Source organism: Leptonotus elevatus, chromosome 3, assembly GCF_054856555.1.
Source record: "Leptonotus elevatus isolate MCC_2025b chromosome 3, RoL_Lele_1.0, whole genome shotgun sequence".
Classification (NCBI taxonomy): domain Eukaryota; kingdom Metazoa; phylum Chordata; class Actinopteri; order Syngnathiformes; family Syngnathidae; genus Leptonotus; species Leptonotus elevatus.
The window spans coordinates 4,200,230-4,224,565 of record NC_141241.1 but is presented as its reverse complement, the minus strand read 5'-3'; the positions used below and the strand labels follow the sequence as shown (position 1 = coordinate 4,224,565).

The following is a 24,336-nucleotide window of genomic DNA, read 5'->3' as shown; positions in this document are numbered from 1 at the left end:
TCTAGGTTTTCATACTCGTGTTAACAAAAGTGGAAACAAATGTTAAACTCTCTCATAGCCCCGAGCTGTACAAAATCGTACGGTAGCAAATTAGAAATTATAAAAAATGTGAAAAAATACAAAAGATTATAAAACAATTTAATATTTACTTTTTTTTTTAAATAGAAAAGATTATTAAAAACTAGGGGCGTCAGGCAATTAAAATTTGTAATCGTAATTAATTGCATGATTTCACGAGTTAACTCACAATTAATCACACATTTTATATCTGTTCTAAATGTACAATAAAAACAATTCTAGGTTTTCATACTGTTGTTAACAAAAGTGGAAACAAATGTTAAACTCTCTCATAGCCCCGAGCTGTACAAAATCGTACGGTAGCAAATTAGAAATTATAAAAAATGTGAAAAAATACAAAAGATTATAAAACAATTTAATATTTACTTTTTTTTTTAAATAGAAAAGATTATTAAAAATTAGGGGCGTCAGGCAATTAAAATTTGTAATCGTAAATTAATTGCATGATTTCACTAGTTAACTCACAATTAATCACACATTTTATATCTGTTCTAAATGTACAATAAAAACAATTCTAGGTTTTCATACTCTTGTTAACAAAAGTGGAAACAAATGTTAAACTCTCTCATAGCCCCGAGCTGTACAAAATCGTACGGTAGCAAATTAGAAATTATAAAAAATGTGAAAAAATACAAAAGATTATAAAACAATTTAATATTTACTTTTTTTTTTAAATAGAAAAGATTATTAAAAATTAGGGGCGTCAGGCAATTAAAATTTGTAATCGTAATTAATTGCATGATTTCACTAGTTAACTCACAATTAATCACACATTTTATATCTGTTCTAAATGTACAATAAAAACAATTCTAGGTTTTCATACTCTTGTTAACAAAAGTGGAAACAGAAAAGATTATTAAAAATTAGGGGCGTCAGGCAATTAAAATTTGTAATCGTAATTAATTGCATGATTTCACTAGTTAACTCACAATTAATCACACATTTTATATCTGTTCTAAATGTACAATAAAAACAATTCTAGGTTTTCATACTCTTGTTAACAAAAGTGGAAACAAATGTTAAACTCTCTCATAGCCCCCGAGCTGTACAAAATCGTACGGTAGCAAATTAGAAATTATAAAAAAATGTGAAAAAATACAAAAGATTATAAAACAATTTAATATTTACTTCTTTTTTTTTAAATAGAAAAGATTATTAAAAATTAGGGGCGTCAGGCAATTAAAATTTGTAATCGTAATTAATTGCATGATTTCACGAGTTAACTCACAATTAATCACACATTTTATATCTGTTCTAAATGTGCAATAAAAACAATTCTAGGTTTTCATACTCTTGTTAACAAAAGTGGAAACAAATGTTAAACTCTCTCATAGCCCCGAGCTGTACAAAATCGTACGGTAGCAAATTAGAAATGATAAAAAATGTGAAAAAATACAAAAGATTATAAAACAATTTAATATTTACTTCTTTTTTTTTTAATAGAAAAGATTATTAAGAATTAGGGGCGTCAGGCAATTAAAATTTGTAATCGTAATTAATTGCATGATTTCACTAGTTAACTCACAATTAATCACACATTTTATATCTGTTCTAAATGTACAATAAAAACAATTCTAGGTTTTCATACTGTTGTTAACAAAAGTGGAAACAAATGTTAAACTCTCTCATAGCCCCGAGCTGTACAAAATCGTACGGTAGCAAATTAAATACTGTAAATGTTTTTTTTTGGGGGGGGGGGGGGAAGCTCCTCGAGATGATAACGTTACAATTATATAAGGAAACAGAAACTTTTTGGAGCAAATTCAACTTGTAAGTCAAGATATCACTGTGCATGACTTTCACCAAAAAAAAAAAAAAGAAGCGTGTAGACTCATGTACATTTGCTAATTGAAGATTTGCTCGTCCTTGATCGATACTCTTATGAAAAGTTATTATGATTACACTTTGTGATTAATATGCAAGGAAAACGAGCAATGGTTGTTGCGATCGGGGACGCGTGCCCCCGCCTCTGATTTGTAAACTGTTCATTGTTTGTGAAGTGGAAAATAAAACTGCATGACATTTTGATGATCTTTCATTTCACATTAGCTGAGAGCCCCCGAGGGTCACGTCGACATGTCCGAGCCCGATATTTCATCGGTGTGCAATCATCGCTAATTAGCCCGAACACAAGCCACTTGCAAAACATGCTGGGATTTTATACGCTCGTTTTGTTTGTCATTGCCAAAAACATTGATGACATTGCTGAGTAAGGTCATTATGACCTCCTTAAGACTTCAGTTTGTTTTCCTGTATTATACGGATCGTTTTATTTGTCCTATGAATGTTTCACTTAGCATATCACATTATGCTGCTTTCAAAGTATTTTTTAACAATAATCATCATTTATTTTACAGTCACAATGTGAAGAGAACGTGTTAAAATGCTAATCTATATAAACAGAGGCTCATATTTGCAGGTATAAGAGATGCTATCACTTTTTTTTTTTTTTTTTAACTGGACGGCCCGGAATGCAAATCACTGTAGCCATTTTTCTTTCATAATGCTTTATTGTTGCACTTCACAAACATATTTTTCTCTGTACTGACTTTAAAAGCTCCGGAGTGTATTCACTTTTTTTTGTTGGCCAACACGAGGCGTGTCAGAGTACTTTCAGGACTCTTGCCTTTTATGATACTTTTCAAATTAAACCACAACTTTTCTCTGTTGATCTTCTGCAAATCCTGGAATTTTTCTGACGAGTCTTATGAAACATAAATTGGGTAAATATCAATTGGCCACGTCTTGGTAATACTGTGAAACAAACATGCTGTACACGTACAAACGGATCCATTGACTCCTTTGTTAGACTACATGTGAAAACCGCTGGGATTCATGCGGGTACGAACGCCAATTTGTCTCGCACAAAAAAATGCTAAGTTGTTACAAAACGCTTCATGTGTCACCATTAATGCAGCCTACTTTTAATATACAGTACTATTATATAAACTAAAACATTCCTCCACATCTCTTGGCATTTGTCCCCCTTTTTTTTTTTTTTTTACCCTCAATATAGAGAACATTCATTGGGAAGACAAAAGCTAAATTATTTCTGCTTGTTGCTGCGGGGCTTTATGCATGCCACTCATTAATTAAGGAAAATGTATTAGTCATGAATCTCACCAAAACTGCATATTCATGAGGAGCGCGTGCCCGAAGAGAAAGGATGGCCGCCTTAGGAGGGAGCTCTAACAATGGAAAGACGTAATGTGCAGATTTAAGACAATATTCTTGGACCATCACATTTTTATGCCATTCACAGCTACAGCTATCAAGTAATCGTCTTTTTTTTATTTTTTTTATGTGTGTTTTGCCTAATAATCTGAAATGACTTCATATTCTAATTGGAAATCGTCAACTGCTACTAAATTAGTCTCAGTGGAAAGACTTGAAGCACTAAACATGTTACCTAAAATGAATGAATGCCGTATTTATAATCAAGATCGGTTGATTAGAATTATTTATGCTGTTTTAATTATGTTATTAAGGATTTTTTTTTTTTCCCGTACTCTTCACATTACTTAAGCAATGTGGCGGCCTCATCAGGACGGCTCATTCGTGGAACATGCAGTGGTTGATGCGCACCACGAACATGACCGTGGATTGCAGCGAACATAAAAGCGGGGTGCATGCAGAAAGTCCCACTCTCCATGTGTGTCGCAATGGGGGACTCGATCCCTAATCAGTATTGCAAACAATGACTTGACAAGTCTGTTATCTCGTTAGCGGAGTTGGAGCATAATTTGAAACAGCACAGCAGGCCAATTCAATGATTAGATGATACAATTAATGAAGGATGAATTGCTTTTATCTGCCTATGTTTAAAAAAACGCAGCTTGACTGCAGGTACGTCACGTTGCGGTGTTGAATCCGCTTTATCGTATAAACTTGCTTGTGGGATTCTGTTTTTACTGCGGGAATGATTCAGGGGAGAAACTGATCAGTCATATTTATGACTCACTGTAGGTTTGTAGTTAAGAAACAGCTTTGTCGAGAATTGAGTTGGAAAAATCCTTGTCAGGCTTGTGACGCTTTGGTAAAGTCGTTCAAACATATTGATTCAGTCATTTGAATGTGTTTGGTAAAATGTAAGCCAAATGCTAAAAAACATGCCATGGGGTATTTACTATTTTCCCATAATGCCGCAGGGTAATGCCACATTGACGACGCTTACATGCAGGCAACAACCCTTTTAAAACCAGAATATTGGAAATATTCGGGTTTTGTAAACAAACCCAATAACCTGAATATGCAAAAAAACCCGAATAAGAGCCTTGGGTTACTCCTTTCATAACCGGAATTCTTGCTCATATAAACGCGTTCGGAATACCTCGATCGATCGGGGCAATGTTTTCCGCTGTGCGCATGCTCGCTCTTTTCTTCGCGAGGAATCTCGGTCTATGTCGTCACGACGTGTATGCGCAGCTCCGTCCGACTTGCTAAAGGAGCCTCCCTTGAATACATTGATTTCTCTGCTGCGCGTTCACATTATTTTGTGTCTCTACGGCAGAAACGCCACAGTTTGCGTCTATATTCACACACAATAAATACAAGTATACAAGTCCGTGCTTCTGGCGTGTCACCCACCGGGAATACTCAACAAACAAACATGACGCTTGCAGCAAAGGACCACACTTCTGGAGCGAGGAGGAAACCGATTACTTTATTTAAGCGTGGTGTGCGACATAAATAGGATGTCTTTCATTGGACTTATAGTGAGTTAAAAGCGGAAATGACGTTTTTTTACGTAATTACGTTGTCCGCGCGTCGCGGGTCCGAACGGGTTTTCTCCAATCGAGCACAAATAAGCACGTAAACGGGAGTAGCTCTTTTCCGCCACGCATGAAAAACGTGTTACGTCGATTGTTTCAGAAACCGGAATTCTGACCCTAACCCGAATATTGACTGCATGTAAACGTAGTCAATTGCATCTTGATAAAGACAGTCGAAAATTGTGTTAAAGTCGTTTGAACATTTTGCTAAAGTCATTCGAACGTATCTGGTAAAATGTAAGTCAAATGCTGGAAACAGCATTTTTTTTTGTCACCATAGTTGCATGGGGTATTTACTATTTTCCCATAATGCCGCAGGGTTATGCCACAATTGCATCTTGATGAAGGCGTTTGAACATTTTGATAAATTTGTTTTTGATTAACGTATTTGGTCAAATGTATGCTAAATGCTAAAAACAACAACACAACAAGTTTTGCCAATACATTCAAACGACTTCATCAATATGTTCGAACGACTTTATTAAGCCGTTCAAACAACTTAGCTTGATGACTTTTTCAATACGTTCGAATGGCATAGTCCATTCAAAACTGTTTACTGCTGCATGGGAACTTTCACACTCCACATTCACACACACACACACACACACACACACAACCGCTCTGACTGCAGGGCTCTTCCTTTATCTGTTTCTTTTCCAGAGCATGATGAGTGCGCCAGCAGTCAGAACTCATGCGATGAGAATGCCATCTGCACCAACACCATTCGGGGACACCTGTGTACCTGCAAGCCAGGCTATGTTGGGAATGGCACCATCTGCAGAGGTAAGTTCCTAGCCTGGAACATCCCCTCGGTCATGTAAATACAGACCACCAATTGGGAGGGATCACATGTCGCGCTCACAGTAGTAACATCTTTTGACGGTGTGGTTCAGTCCTCCTACTCGACACCGTACCAGGCCACAGAGGCCAGACTGATGATTGAAAAATAGAGCGTTTTCCACAGGTGTGCCTCATGCCCCTTAGCGCTCATGCTGCCTTCTGTTGACCATCTAAGCACCACTGAAGCGCCTAATTGGTTTGGAAGTTCATCATCACACAGATGGAGCAAGGAAAGGCATGAATGGTCTTTTTTTTTTTTTTAAGTAATGTCTGTATGATGTATGCATACTGTACAGCTGACAAGGAAGTGGCCTAATATCAACAGGAAGTGACCCAATTTCAACAGGAAGTGAACTGATTTCATCAGGACATAACCCAGAAATGGCCTAATATCAATAGGAAGCGACCTGATTTCAACAGAAATTGACCTCATATAAACAGGAAGTGACATGATATCAACAGGAAGTGACCTGATTTCAACAGGGGGTGACGTGATGTGACCTGGAAGTGTCCTAATATCAACAGGAAGTGACCCAATTTCAACAGGAAGTGAACTGATTTCATCAGGACATAACCCAGAAATGGCCTAATATCAATAGGAAGCGACCTGATTTCCTTTCTTTTCTTTTTTTCTTTTTCTTTGATCCTTCCTCGGGTCTCCTGACAACCTCACGACTCTCGCTGGATTCTGAAGTATTCGGTTTAGGTGAACTGTATGGGATTGTTAATAGGTTTTAGGTGAATTAATGAGTACACACTCACTCACGCACATGCACATCCTCACGCACATACAAAATAAAAATAAAAAATAAAAATAAAAAAAGAGAGCAATGATGTCAAATCGGTAAAATTACCGAATGAACAATACTGAGCTCTCTCAAGAGAGAGAGAGAGAGAAAAAAAGAGGAAGTGACCTGTTTCAACAGGAAGTGACGTGATATCAACAGGAAGTGACCCGGAAGTGGCCTAATATCAACAGAAAGTGACCCAATTTCAACAAGAAGTGATGCATAAAAAAAATAGCTAACATTATCACCTTACACAAAACAATCAAGATGACGGGAGTGCACTACTACTCCAGTAAAACTCCTAAATTTCTTTCTGACTTTGTTTTTAGCCTGCGCCTGTGAAAATCTTAAGGTGTGAGCCCAGCATGAGTTTAAATTGCCATCACAAACTGTTGCCACCAACATCAACAAAAAGTCATCTTGAAATCATGTCCAATCACTAATTAAGGGTGCTGGGGGAAAAAAAAAAGTAATTACCCTGACATTGTAGAATGCGGCGCTATGTGGTAGTGGCTACTAGCTAGCCGCTAACTGAGTGCCCGATATAGGTTAGCAAGAGCTGTCTGACTACTTTTCAAAGGCAGCTTAATAGGTAAACATCATTCTTCGTGTCATTCTGGGGAAGCCTTTGTTTTGCTGATTTGGAGTCCGGTACTCGATTAAAATTTGACATTGTCTTATTTTTTCGACTGGTTTCTAATGGAATAATATCACGTCAAAAGAACTCATTGATCCGAGCAGCGTTTTAGCTCCAGACGCCCTCCGACATTTGTGTTGACTCGCCTCCACTCCGCAGGCCCCGCCCCTCCCCTCCTCTATATTTACCAGTGTGTTTGCGCTGACGTTTGACAAACAGCGATGAGGGATGAAACAGCCGCGGTTCATCTCGCCGTCCGCAAAGCGCCCTTCTGGATGCCTGAGATGAGTCATTAATGGTTTGCCGGCCGTCTCCACGCAGGCAACTCTCACAGTTTGAACTCCCTGATGCACAGTGAACATCACACAGGTCCATCATCGCTCTCTCTCTCTTGATTCTATTGTATACAACACCGTCTACGGAGCCAGGAAGTTGAAAAATATACTACTTTTTTTTTTTTTTTTTTTTTTTTTTTTTTGTGCTCTAAAGCTCGGTCCTCGCCATATAAAACATGAAATCTCTTGAGAAATAACATCTCTAACACCGGAGACGCATTATCTTATGACAGCAAGACCGAGAGTGTTCTGATATATTGTTTTGTAGCTAAATGTTCCCTGGTTATCAAAATGGCTCTAACTGCGGGAGTTTAACGTGTTACGATATTAAAATGAAGTCATTAGTGCGCTGTATATTCAGAAGAGTGATTAAAATGCTAATGATTCACGGGAGAAAAGTCAGCCGGGATTGGCTGCAGCTCACCCACAACCCTTGTGAGGATAAGCGGTACAGACAATGAATGGGCGGATTCAAACGATACATTTTACAAGTCGGATATAACATTCTGAGTGGCTTTTGAGCTTTAATTCCTAAAGGGGGGGAAAAAAAACACACATTATTTGCAAACAAAGTATCCAAGTGAAACCTGGGAAGGCTGAATCTATTTAATATGGTGATTGTGTCCCTGAAACTCATTCCCTATATACCGTTACATATTCAAATGCCTCCTGTACGCCGGGAGAATTATACTTATCATAAAAGATTTTTTAACGTAAGCAAAGTTAGCCAGTTGGTTTGCAGTCAAATTGGAATACAAAAATAACACTGAAGAATAAAAAGCACTCGCGAGGCTTTAAAGTGATTTTGACCGCCTTTTAATGTACTGAGTTTAACTAGCAAGTAAAGCAATAACACGGTCTCATAATTAGCCTTTCATGAAAATTTCACGATTCGCGATTGGCCGTCATCCAAAGACGAAAGTATCATTAATTAGGGTGTGATTTCGCAAAAAAAATGTGCTCCATCGCGGGACAGCGGTTATGATGAATCACCAGGTGAGATTCTTCTTACCGTGGTTTTTAAACACAGCTAAGATAATTACTGTGCAAATCAGTGCACTTTTTTTCCCCCTTTACATTTGATGAGCTCTTTTCAAAAGTAAGATACGGCGGATTACAAATAATAAAAATGTGTTTTTGGGAATGACAGATGCAAACGGGTACGAAATGAAGAAAAATGAAATGGACGAAGCATATGACATACAGTCAATTCAAAGGTGGTGTCAGTGACAAAACACGACTGTCGAAGTTGGTCTATCCGACTAAACTCGCCCTCCGCGCTGGTGTCACGCAGGCATTAAGATGTGTAGCAGGGAGGAAGCGGGCTGCAAAAAAAAAAGAAAAAAAAAAGGTCTTGGGACAGATCAATGCAATTTGCAAAATGCTTCCCATCCATTTTCTGCCTCTGGAATGTCTCCAAGCTCATATACACACGCACCAACGACGTCAAGGTAATATGCAGCCTGTCTGCATCGCTAACGGCGCGTTTTTCATTCGTGGGAGTCATTGGCAAAGTGCAAATGAGGGAACACAAGATTAAAAAGATGGATATTCAGAATTACTGCTGAGAATATGAAACGTGGGAACTTACTAATGTGTGCTAGTGACAAACACTATTTGGAAACGTATCATGTGGAATAGTGGCCTTTATAGTTTTGTATAACAGTGCAGTTCATAGTCAATACTTAACCCTAATCCTACACAAATCGGAAAATACTGCACTTCGTTTATTACTAGCTCGAGAGTGTAATGTTGGCAGGCTTGGTGAATTAATTAGATATGCACCATTGCCTTATTATGGATTATGGAAAATCTGCATTCCTTTAGTTACATGATGCAACAATATCAAAATCTCATGGTACGATATCTTCACGTTATTAAGGCCACAGTATGGTATATTATTGTGCAATTGTAAAAATAATAATAATAATAATAATAATTACTCTGGTTTCCTCCCACATTCCAAAAACATGCATGGCAGGTGAATTGGACACTCCAAATTGTCCATAGGTGTGATTGTGAGTATGGTTGTTTGTCTCTGTGTGCCCTGTGATTGGCTGGCAACCAGTTCAGGGTGTACCCCGCCTACTGCCCGAAGCCAGCTGGGATAGGCTCCAGCAACCCCGCGACCCTTGTGAGGACGAGCGGTACAGAAAATGGATGGATGGATGGATGGATAATAATAATAAAAAAAAACTTGGGAGGGAGGGGTGCTATGAGAAAATAAAGTGCTAGGAGGCCTTTACAACTTTACAACTGCACTCACAGAAATATTTCAAGCCAAACTTAAGATTTATGTGTTTTTTTTGTTTTTTTTTACAAAACATTTTTTTCTTTTAGATAATTTTAATACAAACCTACCAAATACAACTTATATGATACATATTCATTAGTCTAATACAGCCTATTTATTTGAATGCATAATCCTCTGGTTTATGTATTTAGTATTAATAAAGTATAATTCCTTCTTTTTTTTTCAGTTTCAACCCAAAAACATAAAAATGTAAAAAAAAATTAATAAAATTGGAGGCAAATGGATATAAGTGTTTTTCACGTAGCAGTTTATTTATCGTGTATAGATAACCTGATTATTATGCAATTCAAACAATATACTTTATGCATTTTAAATCTCTCATTATTATTAATTTAGAGTAGTTATACTTTATTAATACTAAATACATAAACATGAGGATTATGAATTTCAAATAAATATGCTTTATTATACTAATGAATATGTGTCATATAAGGTTTAATTGGTAGGTTTGTGTTAAAAGTATCTAAAAAAAAAAAGTATATAGGAATTAATTAGTCATGTAAAAAAATTACATAAATCATAAATTAGGCTTGAAATATTTCTGAGTGCAAAAAAGACAAATAAACACAAAATAACATTCAATATATCTTCGCATCAAGTACATCATCAATCAATATACAAACATGTGTAATAAATGATTTCAAAATGTGTGTAGTGCAAATAGTTTTTGTAAACATAAAAAAAAAAGAATTAATTCTGCATCTGTGACATGAAACAAACCTGATGCCAAGCCATTATTGTATATTGAAATACCAAACAAGCATATGACTAAATATGGATGGATGGATTAAAAATAAAAGCAAAACATTCCTATTTTGTCGACTGCTGTCGCCGTGGCGACGTGCTGTTTGCCACAAAATGCAAAACCATTGACTACAACTGGAATGAAAATGTCATTGACAAAACTATCCATGGATTTTGTGTATTTTTGAAGCCAGACAAAACCATTTTTTATGTAATGTTAATGCCCCCCAAACTTCTTATGACTTCCTATCGTGTTCTGGCCAATTAGTATAATTCAAGCAAGGAGTTGTAGGAAGAGGCCTCTCTTTTTTTCCCCTCCCCCTGAGATCTCATTACTGTGTGATGGCGACAGTGTTGGCCAATCGACCTGTGCCTCCCATTTCATTGGCCTCATACATCACTACATCCCCCGTAGGACTGAGGGAATTAGTCTGAGTGCGACCAGTGCTTCTCTGTCTGTCGCTGTTAATATTAATAGGACAAAGAAGTGTGTTTAGCCAGAATTGAGTCCGCACAGCAAGCAAGGCTAAGTCAGATGTCACAGGCAAAAAAATGTGTCATTAGCTGAACAGGTGATGCACATCCTTCATTTGTGATGCCTTTAAAAAAAAAAAAAATGTTTGCCTCTGTTGCTATCTGAATGGCATGCTAAGGGGTCGTACATTTTCCAAGAATGATTTCATCATTCAGCTTTTATTGTATTTTTGGAAAAGGAGATGGGTCACTCTCTATTCATCAATTTGTCCTCATTAGGGTTATGGATGAACTGGAGCCTTTCTCAGTTGGCTAGTGCACGCGTCACCAGCAAATTGTTGGGCACCTACATATACAAAACAACCATTAACATTCACGCCTACTGACAATTAAAAGTTTTTAAATCTAAGATGCACTTTGAGACTGTTTTGTTTGTTAGTTTTGCTGAGGTTTTTTTTTTTTTTCAAACTCATACTGTGCCCTCCTTAATACGAACGAGCACAGTTTGGGGCTTTTTTTTAATGTATTTTATTTTATTTTTTATTTTTTTTAAAGCTGTCAAACGATAACATTTTAAATCAGATTAATCACATTTTAGAATTTTGATTAATCACGATTAATCGCTTTTTTATCGAATTTTTTTTGCTCTGCAAATTCAAAGACAACCTGTTATGTACTTTTTTTCCCGACATTTAATGTTATGAGGACGTCTTCAAAATTTTGGATCCACTGCATCAGTTATTTACTTGCATAATTTGAAAATGAAAAAAAAAATGACCGCAGTAGTTCAACATGAACAAATATTCTAAATGTCATACGCAAACAATTTATTAAATGCTTTACTTTAATGCATGTAGCTATGTTTATTGCTCAAACACAACCTGTGCTACCTTTAACGTAACCAATCAGCTCAAGGATCATCTGCAGTCAAAATTAATAGTGGGATTAATCTGCGTTAATACATAATAAATGCAATATTTTTGTGATTAATTAATTAGTTAATGCATTAACTTAGATTTTTTTTTTCCTCTCTCCTCCTTATGTTTTGTTTTTCATCTTAAAAAAAACAATCGGGATACCAGCTGACGACTTGCCAGGCTTTTAGTGCTGTCTCTCTATTGGTCTTTGGTTATCTTCTTTTTTTTTTGTGTGACTGTGGAGTGAATTTCGCTGCTCTGTACTCGTGATATGTGCAATGAACGAACTTTCCCATTCCATGTTTTCAGAACGACTTGAGATTCAAACAGCCCACAATGTTCACAAAATCCCCTAAAGAAAAGTTCTATAGTTGTTTTGATGATAATGCATCGCAGTCTGTACATTTGCTCATATATGTGACAGTTTGAGGCTTTCAAGCAGAGTAAAGCTATTATATATTTTTTCTTTATATATATATATATATTTTTTTAGAAATGCTTCTGTAATGGATGTGTAATGTGGCTCTCAATGGGCCAATTCCACTTCTCAATGTCTGTGTCTGAGTCCTTGGCTCATATTCTCAAGGGGGTCCAGATGCATTCGCCACAATAACTCCAGACGAGCCCAGTTTTGTTCCCACGTGAACTTTTGAACGATGATTGCACTTAACATCTATTTTGTATTTACGCAGCTCCAGTAATGACTTGGCCCTTCAACAATAGAGACGTATAGATTCCCCGTGCTCTTGGCATTGTGTTGCTCTTCCACCTCAAAAGAGCTTCTTCACCTTGTTTTGCAAAATGTCCAATTTGAGAAAGCAGTTGGATCCGAATGCAATGACTGGCAGGCAGGAAGGATGAAAGCAAAACATGCTGTTCATGAAAAGGAAATATTTTACAGTGATTGATTGATTATCTGGCTATTGAGACAAAATGAGGCGTTAAAACACACCGTCCTTTTTTTTTTCCTTTTTTTTTTTTTTTTGCTGTAGTGCAGCTCTCATGTGGAGAAAAAAGGGTTGCCACTGTGTCACTTGCCATTTTATTGAGTCGCAACACGACAAATAGGGCCGCACGAGTTCAATCAGGACAAAGCAAACGATTGTAGATCAACATTGTCTCAGTGTCAGCCTAATGATCAGCTGCCTATCGCAGAGCTCGTGTCACTTGTGGAATAAGTGAGCTCGTCGTGTTCACGGTCCATTTCATCTCCAAGGGCTGCTGGTCTGTACAAACCAGGAGCGAGTCGATAAAGCATCTGGAGACAAAAGCACCGTCTCTTTTTCTTTTTTTATTTATTTATTTATTTATTTATTTTCTCTCTGGAGAGCTCAGTTCATTCGGTAATTTTACCGATCTGACATGTCATCATCATTGCTCTCTCTCTCTCCACCATCTCTTTCTGTTCTCGTCGTTCTTACCGGAGCTAATAATTCCACCCGACTCGTAACAGCGAGCAAGAAAGGAAAGATAATGTCGTCGTAATTGTCAAGGGGGAGGATGTTTGCTTTCGGTCGGAAGGTGGCAGGCGATAAGCACGAAAAAGGGGGGGAGTCGTCGGGTCGAGCCGCGATTTTCCGTACAAGTCTGAAAGGATTTAATTTGATGTTTACATAATCGCCGTTCCCCCTCATCTCGTTTTAATACAATATGTCGCAGCTTCTCGGCTGTGTCGTCTGCGCTAGAGGGCAGCTGTGTCGCATTTTAATTGAGTCAAGCGCAGTGATTAATTGCGAGTGCAAAAGAAGAAAAGAATGCTTTCTGGCAATTATCATTTGAGGCAATTATGCTTTGGCTCCGCCGCACTGTGATGGAGCTGCTGTGTAACAAAAGGATAAATCCTTTGCTTGTCACAAGTCGCGACTCTTCACCCAACTTTTAGGGGAGGCAATCATGAATGGGCAACATGGTGCTGAGTGGTTAGCACAACTGCTTCACAGTTCAGAGGTCGTGGGTTTGAATCCAAGCTCCAAGTAATTTTCCGCATAGCTGCTAGTGTATTACTGTACAATGTATAGTTTATCTTTAGTAAGGGTGTCAGGCGATTCCAATTTTTAATCGTAATTAATCGCATGACTTCAGTAGTTAACTCGTGATTAATCGCAAATTTTATATCTGCTCTAAATGTACGATAAAATCTTTTTTTATACTCTTGTTAACATAAAAGTGGGAAAAATGTTAAAAAATAATAGAAATATGGCTGATCTTTTATTCATTGATAGTGTAATTTCATAATAATTCACCAAATTGAGTTGAAATTAAAAAGATGTCCTGTACTGTAAAAAAACGAGCGTGATATTGATTTGTGTTGAGGTCATCTTTCTGCCACTAGATAGCATAATTGCATTTGTAAGACGTTGGTGACTTTTTCTTTTCATATTAAGAGCTATCTAATCTTTAACATGAAATAACTTTTTTTTCATTGTAAAATACAACTTCACCTTCAGTCTCCACAAATATATGCATTCATATTATATTTATAACTGCAAAATTTTGACGTGGCTGCATTGCGACTGGAATTCCACCAGTATAGGTTGTCCTCGTAAAAAGGGTGGTCATTCATTTTTGTGGCGTTAAAGGAACTTTAAATGAACTCAAAATGAATTTTGACACCCCTAATCTTTTGCTTTGCAAGTGAAACAAATGTCAAAATGTCTGTCTTTATATCCTTAGCCTCTCTCAAAGCGGATTTTCTTTCCTGTCATCTATTTTTTTACAACCTATCATTGTTTGTCACTCTCGGCGCTTGATCCGTCCTTCATCTTCAACTCCAGTGTCATTCACAGACTCCGTTTTTTCCTGCTCCAAGACGGAGAAAAGCTTGTCCACAATTCGGATCAAATACGCGTGTACGGTTTTCCCTTTTCCTTTGGATACCTTTTTACTAAACATATCTTCAGCTGACATGATGCGCGTCTGCATGTTGGAACGTCCTTCGATTGGCTGAGCACCGGCATAAAAACACACGCAATCTAAACGAGTCATCACAATCTCTTCACGGGATCAAAATGCATCTCAGCTTTTTGTGTTCCTCCTCCGGAAGCTGGCAACGCGTGTGTCACGCGTAATTCCAGCACGACATCATCCATCTCAGCAGCAAACGCCATCTTATCAGTAAAACAGCAGATCTTGGTTGAAAGCAGTGGCGTCAGCGAACTTCGGTGTGTGCGCGCGTGTTTCAATAATGGATTTGGACGTGGGGATCCGCCGGCCCTGCTCAGCGCATAGTTATGAAAGCTCCTCACATCCGACTGCCAAGGGCGTCCCTGTTCCTCCCTCGTGCTCCTCTGATAGCGCCATGCCCCTGTGACTCCTCCACAGATTAAAATAGATAAAAATCGTCCATACGTGATGGGAATGGATAGTTTCCCAGGCAATGTTTAGTCACATGCAGTTTTTTGATGGAGTCGTGAAATCCCCCCCCCCCCCCCTTCTAGTTTCGAAGCATAATAGGCTAAAAATAACTTCCATCATTGCCAAAGCTATTAACTAACTTGTCAACATTTTTACCAAATTCTGCAAACTTTATTTGTACAAATCAATTTTTAGGATTTATTTCCATTTCATAACAATAGGTTCTTTAAAAAAAAAAAAAAAAAAAAAAGTAACATTCCCATACTGCAGACTTTCATCAAGGGAAAAAAAAAACCATGTTGTCAGCTTGCTTGCATGTTTTCCATTGAAAATGAACAAATGGCTTCTTTGTGACATATTTGTCTTCTTCACCCATCTGCTTATGGAGGCAAGCTTTCATACCATCTGTAGTGGATTTTAGAAAACTAAGCAACAAGCTTGTACGATTTGTCATTTTTGGTTGGTATTTATCTCCGTTGGTGGAAAGAGGAGGCTTGCTATTGCTGAAGTAAATGTCAATACATACTGTAGATATCCAGAAGCCATTTTGCATATCCATCCACAGTCTACAATCGAACAAGATGACAACATGAGACTCTTGACCTCAAGCCGACTGACCATTTGGAATCAGCTTGGGCATGCTGATTAGATGTAAACATTATTTTTGTTGTATTCATTTTTAATTCATAAATATTTACATTCATGTTTCCGTTGAATTAAATAAAACATCGCAGTGCACTAAAAGGGCGGCGCGGTGTCTGACTGGTTAGCACGTCCGCCTCCCAGTGCAAAGGTTGTGAGATCAAGTCCGGGCTTCGGCCTTCCTGGGTGGAGTTTGCATGTTCTCCCCGTGCCTGCGTGGGTTTTCTCCGGGTACTCCGGTTTCCTCCCACATTCCAAAAACATGCATGGCAGGTGAATTGGACACTCCAAATTGTCCATAGGTGTGATTGTGAGAATGGTTGTTCGTCTCTGTGTGCCCTGCGATTGGCTGGCAACCAGTTCAGGGTGTACCCCGCCTACTGCCCAAAGCCAGCTGGGATAGGCTCCAGCAACCCCTGCGACCCTTGTGAGGACAAGCGGTACAGAAAATGGATGGATGGAGTGCACTAAAAGGCAAAGGGAGAAGAAACAGCTGATTTGCAGATGTTCATATTCATTTATAAGTTAGTATAACTCATTTTTCCTCACAGTGATGAAGAAATTAATCTAAATTGGCATGTCAGCGATATTGATCATCCGCTCTCGCAACCCGTCTGCAGATGCATTATGACGGTAGAAATCATTCTTAATGCATCTTTAATTTGTGCTGACCGCCTGGCACAGCTTTTTTTATTGTCATGTAAGTTCAATCATTATGTGTGTGACGGTGGAGAAGAAAAAAAAAACTCAACAGTGAAGTTGATCGTCTTGTGTGCTGCTGCAGAACTAAATCAGTCTCTCTTTATTCAATGATTAGAAAAATGTTTTCCCTCTCATATGATTTCAAGTGTTTTTTGTGGTGAACTCTTTTGTAAACAAACCGCAAGAGTCATGTCCGATGCAGGCAGTTGACCTGCGCTTTACGCCCCCCAACAAAGCCATCAGTGAGGTTTACAAGCCGCCCGTACAATCTACACCGACTCTGACCTTAGCTCGAGAACGGTCGTTGTTTCCCCACAGCCCGTTTGTCCCTCCGGCGGTACAAACAACTGGCGGCCAAGCGCTTCTTTTACAAGTATTGATTTATTCACTCATTGTAAACTCAATGGCTCACAGTGACATGTAAGTCCTGTGCTGATATATAGCATCGCTTCAAACGCAATGGGACTGACTGGATGCTCAACGAATGGCACCACCTTCTGTATGTTTATTATTGGATGTATACACATTTTGAAAACGTGTTGCTGCAGTCATGTGTTCACCCATGATGAGTATAAACACTTTATTCTGATTATTAATATTGTGTTGAATTGTGAAATGAGAATGAAGCACTTTGGGCAAAAGACCCGGCATTACTATTCCACAAACACAATAGTAATCAGAATACTATGCGGGGGCACATACAAAGAACGTTTTGGACTTGACTTCCACTTTAAATGTTAATCCCAGAAAGTTTGGGGTCTGTTGAATTTACAAAATGTCCCTTTGGTTTTAATGACCAGTACTAAGAAATGGAAATATGTACTGTCCTCCATTTAAAAAAAAGAAAGAATCTTTGATAGTGTCATTATCACAAGGCTAACAAAGCATTAACACGTCACATCATTGAGCTGTGCAGCCGTGGAAGCCCATAATTAGCTGCGTTCTCTTCCGTGTTCTAATTAAAATGCACTTTTGATATTTCTCGCAATTGGTGGGATACCCATTGGCTTCCACTCGTCACTTCAGCACTAATTCTGAGATGGATCCTTAGATGCCCAATGACCGTGAACGGGGCTGTTAGCTACGGCGCATAGTGGAGTGATTTCCTTCTCACCACCCACTGGAAAGCAATCTCGGCCCATAATGGGAAACTCAAATAGCAAATCTGTGAGTATAGGCATGCCTTGAGGAAGTCACGAGTCAGCAACAGGCTCACTTAAGCGCCAAGATAGTTTAACTGGAGGTCACAGGAGCGACAATGAAGGGGGGGGGCAGTATCACAGCGCAGATTATTTATTATTTGGCTTTCTGATCATGTCAAATGGAAGTGAAGTTCAGGAAATAGTGTTAGAGGAAAGTTTTTTTTTTTTTAATGTCAGGAACGACAGTTGATTAAAGCCACATGATGGAGGAAGGCGTGGGTGTTATTATTATTATTATTATTTTTTACAAATTATTGATCAATCTATTGTAGTGTTAAAATATATTTAAAAAATATATAGAAAAAATATACATGGAAATATAGTGCTGCTCTCTGTTGTGCCACTTACTCCACACCAGCTAGCTTACAACTAGCGTCGGCTGACTAGCTAATGCGGCTACTTTACATTACGGAGTCACTCTTCTTTCAGTAATCATCACCTCCATGGTAGCGATTAACCTGCACTTCGGTTTACGGGATGGCTATTATGGGATGTAAAGTAAACAGAAGAAGGAGAAAAGCTCTGCTAATTGCTAAAGCGGACATGAAACGTTAAAAGTTAACGCTCAGCTATAACGCGTTTCCAGACAGATCCTGTTCAAGGTGTACTTGTCCATTTTAGCGTCATGTCCATGCTGAGTGTCAAGCAGGGAGATGCTAATTGCTAAGCTAAAACGGACATGAAACTTGTTCAATTTAACATAATCATTCAACGGGGAGATGCTAATAGCTAAGATTAGCAATTAGCATCCCCCCGCTTGACACTCAGCACGGACATGACACTAAAAATGGTACACTTTTGACAGAATCTGTCTGGAAACGTAAATAACGGCTGTGAAACCACACACGCACATGAAGCAGTTTTACACATTGGCGTTTAATTTGAATTCAGCGCATGTCTGTCCATCACATTGACAACAAGTAATACTGAATATCCATACCCTGGTAAAGATGAGGAGGCGGGCTGAAGACAGATTGCTATAATTAAGACTCCATCACAAGAAAGCATACGTATTGAAAATCACAAGACTTAATGAAGCCTGAACATTAATTTTGCTGCAGCCCAATTCATTAGATGCATATAAGATACACTTAATAATGAATCACAAGTATTACGATGGCCATTGTGGTTTCCCCTCCCCATGTTTGAAAGTCATTAGTTAGAAAAGACAGGCAGCATAATGCTGATGGTGGAGAAATGATAATTAGCGCTGGAGATAGATTGAGTCAATATAAGAGTGATTAATATTTCAATGGGAGCTTTATTAGTACAGACTTAATGAGGGACGTTCTCAAATGTGGTATTAAACTTTTATGTCAACATGTAAATGTGTTTTCCTTTATAACACTCATACGCTAAAGAGACACTAAGGCTCATCTTCTCGTGTTGTTATTTAAGTTTTGAATGCATTTAATCAATTATCCTTAATTTTTTTCTCTTTTGGTAGAGGCTAAATTACACTTGTTAGATGCGCTGACATATCTTCCCCATCTTGTTTGGGGGGGGGGGGGGGGGGGACATTTGTGTCAGACTTCCTAAGGAAAAACAGACCATCTGCTTTGTTGTTTCTCTGTTTGTTGCTTATATTGAGGCATCGCTAAAAACAAATCGTGCACATGCCTTTCAGATGATTGCAATATAGGAAAAAAGGAAATGCCAAATGATGTGGGATTGCTCAATAGCGATTTGCACCAACTTGACCATGTTAAAATGAGTCAGACAGGAAAGTGAACAATTAGGTTTTATCCAAGGTCAGAATCTCGACTGCACACTTGTCTGTTTCGACATCTGGCTGCTTGTAAAAAGATCTTTCAATATTTATTCGTTGAACTTGGTTAAATGACCTACAAACGTTCTTATATTCATTATTACACTGTAACAAATTTCTGTAAAATCTACTGTAAAGCAAACGTTCATTGAGTGAATGGTTTGAAAGAAAATGATTTAATTCACACTTTACCTTGCCTGAAAATAACCCTGTAAATTTCCGAGACAGCCGCAAGTGTGACGTGTTAGCTCTTAAACAAGTGTTTTCTTCTCTCCGCCTTTCCAGCTTTCTGCGAAGAAGGGTGCAGGAGTGGCGGAACGTGTGTGTCTCCCAACACCTGTGTTTGCCCTTCAGGATTCACAGGGCGATATTGTGAGACAGGTAAGACGGAGTACGGCACATAAAATGTATTACAAAAGTGAGGGCAGCCCTCACATTCTTGCAGATGCGTAATTATATCTTTTCATGGCTACAGCACTGAAGAAATGACACGAGTCAGTGTACAACTTGTATAATGGTGTAAATGTAAGCCGTTAAATCCTAAACCCCAGCAACAAAAGTGAGTGAACCCCCAAGTATATTGTAGTGATGGCAAAATGAAGCTTCATGAAGCACTTGTAATATTTTTTGACTCCTCTAGATGCCACACTTGGTTGAAAGATGCAGTGGAAATGTAATCAATTTCCTTTGCACTAGCCTTTATATTTAAATCAAGAGCACCATCTAGGGGAGTCAAAAAATATTACAAGTGCTTCATGAAGCTTCATTTTGCCATCACTAGTATATTGTTCCCTCGAAATAGCTCAAATACAGCCGTTTTTTTACTTAAACCCCGGCAACAAAAGTGAGTGAACCCCCAAGTATATTGTTCCCTCGAAATAGCTCAAATACAGCCGTTTTTTTTACTTAAACCCCGGCAACAAAAGTGAGTGCACCCCCAAGTATATTGTTCCCTCGAAATAGCTCAAATACAGCCATTTTTTTACTTAAACCCCGGCAACAAAAGTGAGTGCACCCCCAAGTATATTGTTCCCTCGAAATAGCTCAAATACAGCCGTTTTTTTTTTACCTAAACCCTGGCAACAAAAGTGAGTGCACCCCTAAATGAAACTGTCCAGATTGAGCACACTTTCCCTCCCCGGTGTTGTATGACTCGTAAGTATTGCAAGGTCTCGGGTGTGAATAAGGAGCAGGCGTATTCATTTTTGAAATGACATCTCTCGCACCCTCTCATGCTGGTCAGTGAAAGTCTCAAAATGTGATATCTTTTAATTACACGTTTCACACAAAAAAAAGGAGAACATTGCACTTCACGTCACTTTCTTCACAAGACACCAACTTAGACTGGAAGTGCTGTTGACATTTGTGCATGATGTGCACGGGATCGCTTTTGCTCACGCGGTGCCAGGGTATGCGCGGTGCAGCCCAATTATGTAAATCATCCATTATATGAAACGGCAAGGCATTATCAGAAAAATCTTCGGGATGCTTTGAATATTTCACAAGACAATTAGCTCAGATCGAGATGCAGCACGCAGACACCCAACGAGGAATAAATTAAAGAGAATAGAATATTATGTTGTACAATTAATACACAATGTGAGATTCCCCCATGTGAAAGTGATAAAGCCTAAAGGTAATGTTCTTATAGTTTTGGATTTGGGCAGAATTCCTTTGAAGCACAGACACAGAAATTAAACTACAAACTGATATCAACTATCAATTTCTTCTTCTTTTCTAGTAATGCTAGCAAGAAGAAACAGCAAACTTTTTTTTATGGGCAGCAAACTTGAGATCTGCCCAAGTTGACTGCTGCAAATCCATGGGGTATTTCCCTAATGGTGTTTTACAGTAGTAGGTTAGTAGGACTTGGACAGAAAATGTAAAACTGCCCGAGCTAAGAGAGCCTCCTGAGAGCTCAGTGATTATTTTTAACTACCGTACATGGATAAAATCCCAGCTAAAGTCAAATTTAGAGCCCGTCACAGTTTAAACTGTCATAAAGTCTTCGCACGCCCCCTCCCTTTGGGAAACCCCTGCTGATGGGAGGGGGGGGCGGAAATGATGCCCTGCGGAAGGAACTAAGCGGTTTCTAATGGTGGGAAACAGAGATAAATGTAAAGCTAATTATTTTCCATCCTCGGACCGAGACAAAGATGGATTTGAGTGTGTGTCGTGCTAAGTGAGCTAGCTGCATTTCTAGAGCGACAAAAGGGGAAGTCAACCCAAAAATTTATATTTTTTTGACATTTGAATATGTTCTATGCAGACCTAGTCTAAATACTGTATGTTATTCTGTTTAATATTGTGTTATAGGGGAATATTAGGTTAAGCAACAAAATCTAGCCGTTTTTTTATCCATCTCAGGGGGCGGCCATTTTGCCACTTGCTGCGGACTGAAGATGACATCACTGTTGCTCAGGGCTCAGGCAACGACCAATCACAGCTCACCTGCTTTCTGAAGTCCCCTGAAATGGATAAAAAAACGGATGGATTTTGCTTCCTAACTCGTATTCCACAAATGTAATATTAATCAGAATGTCATGTTTAGACTCATGAGGCCACTTGTGACATTTTATGTTCAAGAAATGTTTACGGTTGACTTCCGCTTTAGCAGAGTCAGGAAGAGCCACAGTTTTACAACACATCCAAAAAATAAAAAATGCATTAGTTTAACAACAACAAAAATGGTGACATTGACCATATTTGGACAAAATGGTTTGCACATTTCTGCCTGACAGTGACAATGTGCAAGTTGTTTGAGTGGAACTGCGTGTTTCCGAAATATAATATATCATTCAGGAATGTGCATTGTGCAACAAAAAATGGATAAAAATACGGAGAAGAGAAAATAAATGCTGACGGGGTTTTTTTTTTTTTTTCTCACAAGATAGCAGAGCAAGAGCACTCAGTTGTTTTGGAGGTGAAAACCATTTTTGGCTGAGTTTCTTTGCATAAACGACAAAGAGAGATATTTGCGGGTACGGCCGGATTATTGTTATTATTTGGACGGCACTGCTGCCTTGCAGCTCGCTGTGAAGTGGATGTTGCTGTGCTTTTCTGAAGGATCCCTCACAGGTACATCCAATATATTTATGTATTTTTTTTGGAAAACAAAACAGTGACGTGATGATGTTTAGCATACCTTTTTATATGCAGAATTTGCAGGCCCTCATTAGACTTGTTTTAGACAATTCATTGTTTTGTGAGGATGTGTTACGTTGGCAATAATGTTCGCAATAATGTTTCTCTGGCATTAACACAATTTCATAAAATCACACTCAAGTCCACGCGGTGATGTTTATTTGTGGCCTTCAGCTACGGAGACGGAATCTACCGATTCATCTCTGGCCTGGGGGAGCAATAGTGGGCAGCCCCCCCCTCGCCCCCCCCCCTCCCTCCCTCACCCCAGGCATCTGACACATATTACTGCCCTGCGTAAGACCAACAGTACAAACAAAAGTCGAGGTTTCCAAACAACTTGACCCGAGTGTCTTTTTATAAACTCTGTGAGTGTTCTTCAGAGAGGCATCAACATTCTTCCGTTGTAGTCAACTTGGACAGCAAATGATTTTCATTTGAACATGCGGGGTTAAGACAATGCTTTGGGCATCCAATCAGATATGGAAATAAGACGCAGTGATTCCTTTGACGTGGTCATGGGCGTAGTTGCCTTGTGGGGCAGGGATGGCGTGCCCCCCCCCCCAATTTTCCGAATGTGTCGAATATGTGAGCTGTCAGACTCTCACGTTTGGCATCTGATCTTTCACATTAGTTTCAGATACAAAATTATGATGCACATATTTATAAACATATTAAAGTAAAAGCTGCCATCGGAGTCACTTTTTTTTCTGTCATGGGAAAGCAATTGGGTGAGTCAGAGTCCTGATGCTTAGAATGAAATGGTTAGCTAAACATATGGTAGCTTGCTTGCTAGCAACGTTCATCGATGCGAGAAACAAATCCAGTTTCTCCTCCAAATGTGTGTAAACTTTTGTTTAATTGATATCTAAATTGGATAAAGTCTTTATTTTACATTTCATCTGCGTTTACATGCTCAACATGTTATCCACTTGAGACTTTTTGGGGTCATACGGTCAAGAAGTTACCGTTAGGCATAACAAGATCTTTAAAATTTGCAATGTGCCAGATTTGTTGATTTAAATTTGTTTGTCGTCAAAATAAAAAAAAAATCTATCTTTGTGTTTTCTGATTTTCGTGTACGCACGATGACATAAGTCAGGTTTTCATCCGATTGTTTAAAAAAAAAAATGTAAGCAAATTTACTGAAAATGCGCGAAAACGGACATGCTACTTATGCCCGTTCTTTTGTGAATATTGAGAGCGGACTCCGCCGCTGTAGGTGGCGGTATACACCATAGGGATGGGATCCACCAGTAATTTAAAAGAAGAAGAAGAAAACCAGGAAGCGACTGCGCCGTGAGATAACGTCGTATGAGTTTGCTTTTACAATTCTTGATAAACCGTAGCGTTTTTTTGTGTGCTGAAATTGCATGAATTTTTGCTTCTTTAATTAATTCTAAAAAGATTTCTGTTTCGTCGTCCCCTCAAACATACCTTACTTTATCGTCTGCCATTGCTTTGGGACCACAAACGTACGTGTGACGTAATATCCGGTTAAAACGTGTGACGAATTTTAGGCCCTTTTTCAAATTTCTAGCATTTCCATTCCGTTTTATTTTCGCATTTTTTGAAAATTGGAATAAAAATGGATGGGTGGAAACCCCACCATTTTTTGTATGCGTAGA

At 38.6% G+C, this 24,336-nt stretch overlaps 1 protein-coding gene across 3 annotated transcripts in view; it reads left to right on the top strand.

Annotated features, from left to right (window-relative positions):
- Positions 1–24,336, top strand: part of LOC147176684 (protein kinase C-binding protein NELL1-like) — a 179,322-nt gene that overhangs the window by 136,579 nt on the left and 18,407 nt on the right. For all 3 annotated transcript variants that reach the window (XM_086071424.1, XM_086071421.1, XM_086071422.1), the window contains 2 exons: positions 5,511–5,633; positions 19,853–19,948. In XM_086071424.1, the coding sequence (XP_085927550.1) occupies positions 5,511–5,633; positions 19,853–19,948 (219 nt within the window). The remainder of the gene's footprint in view (positions 1–5,510; positions 5,634–19,852; positions 19,949–24,336) is intronic.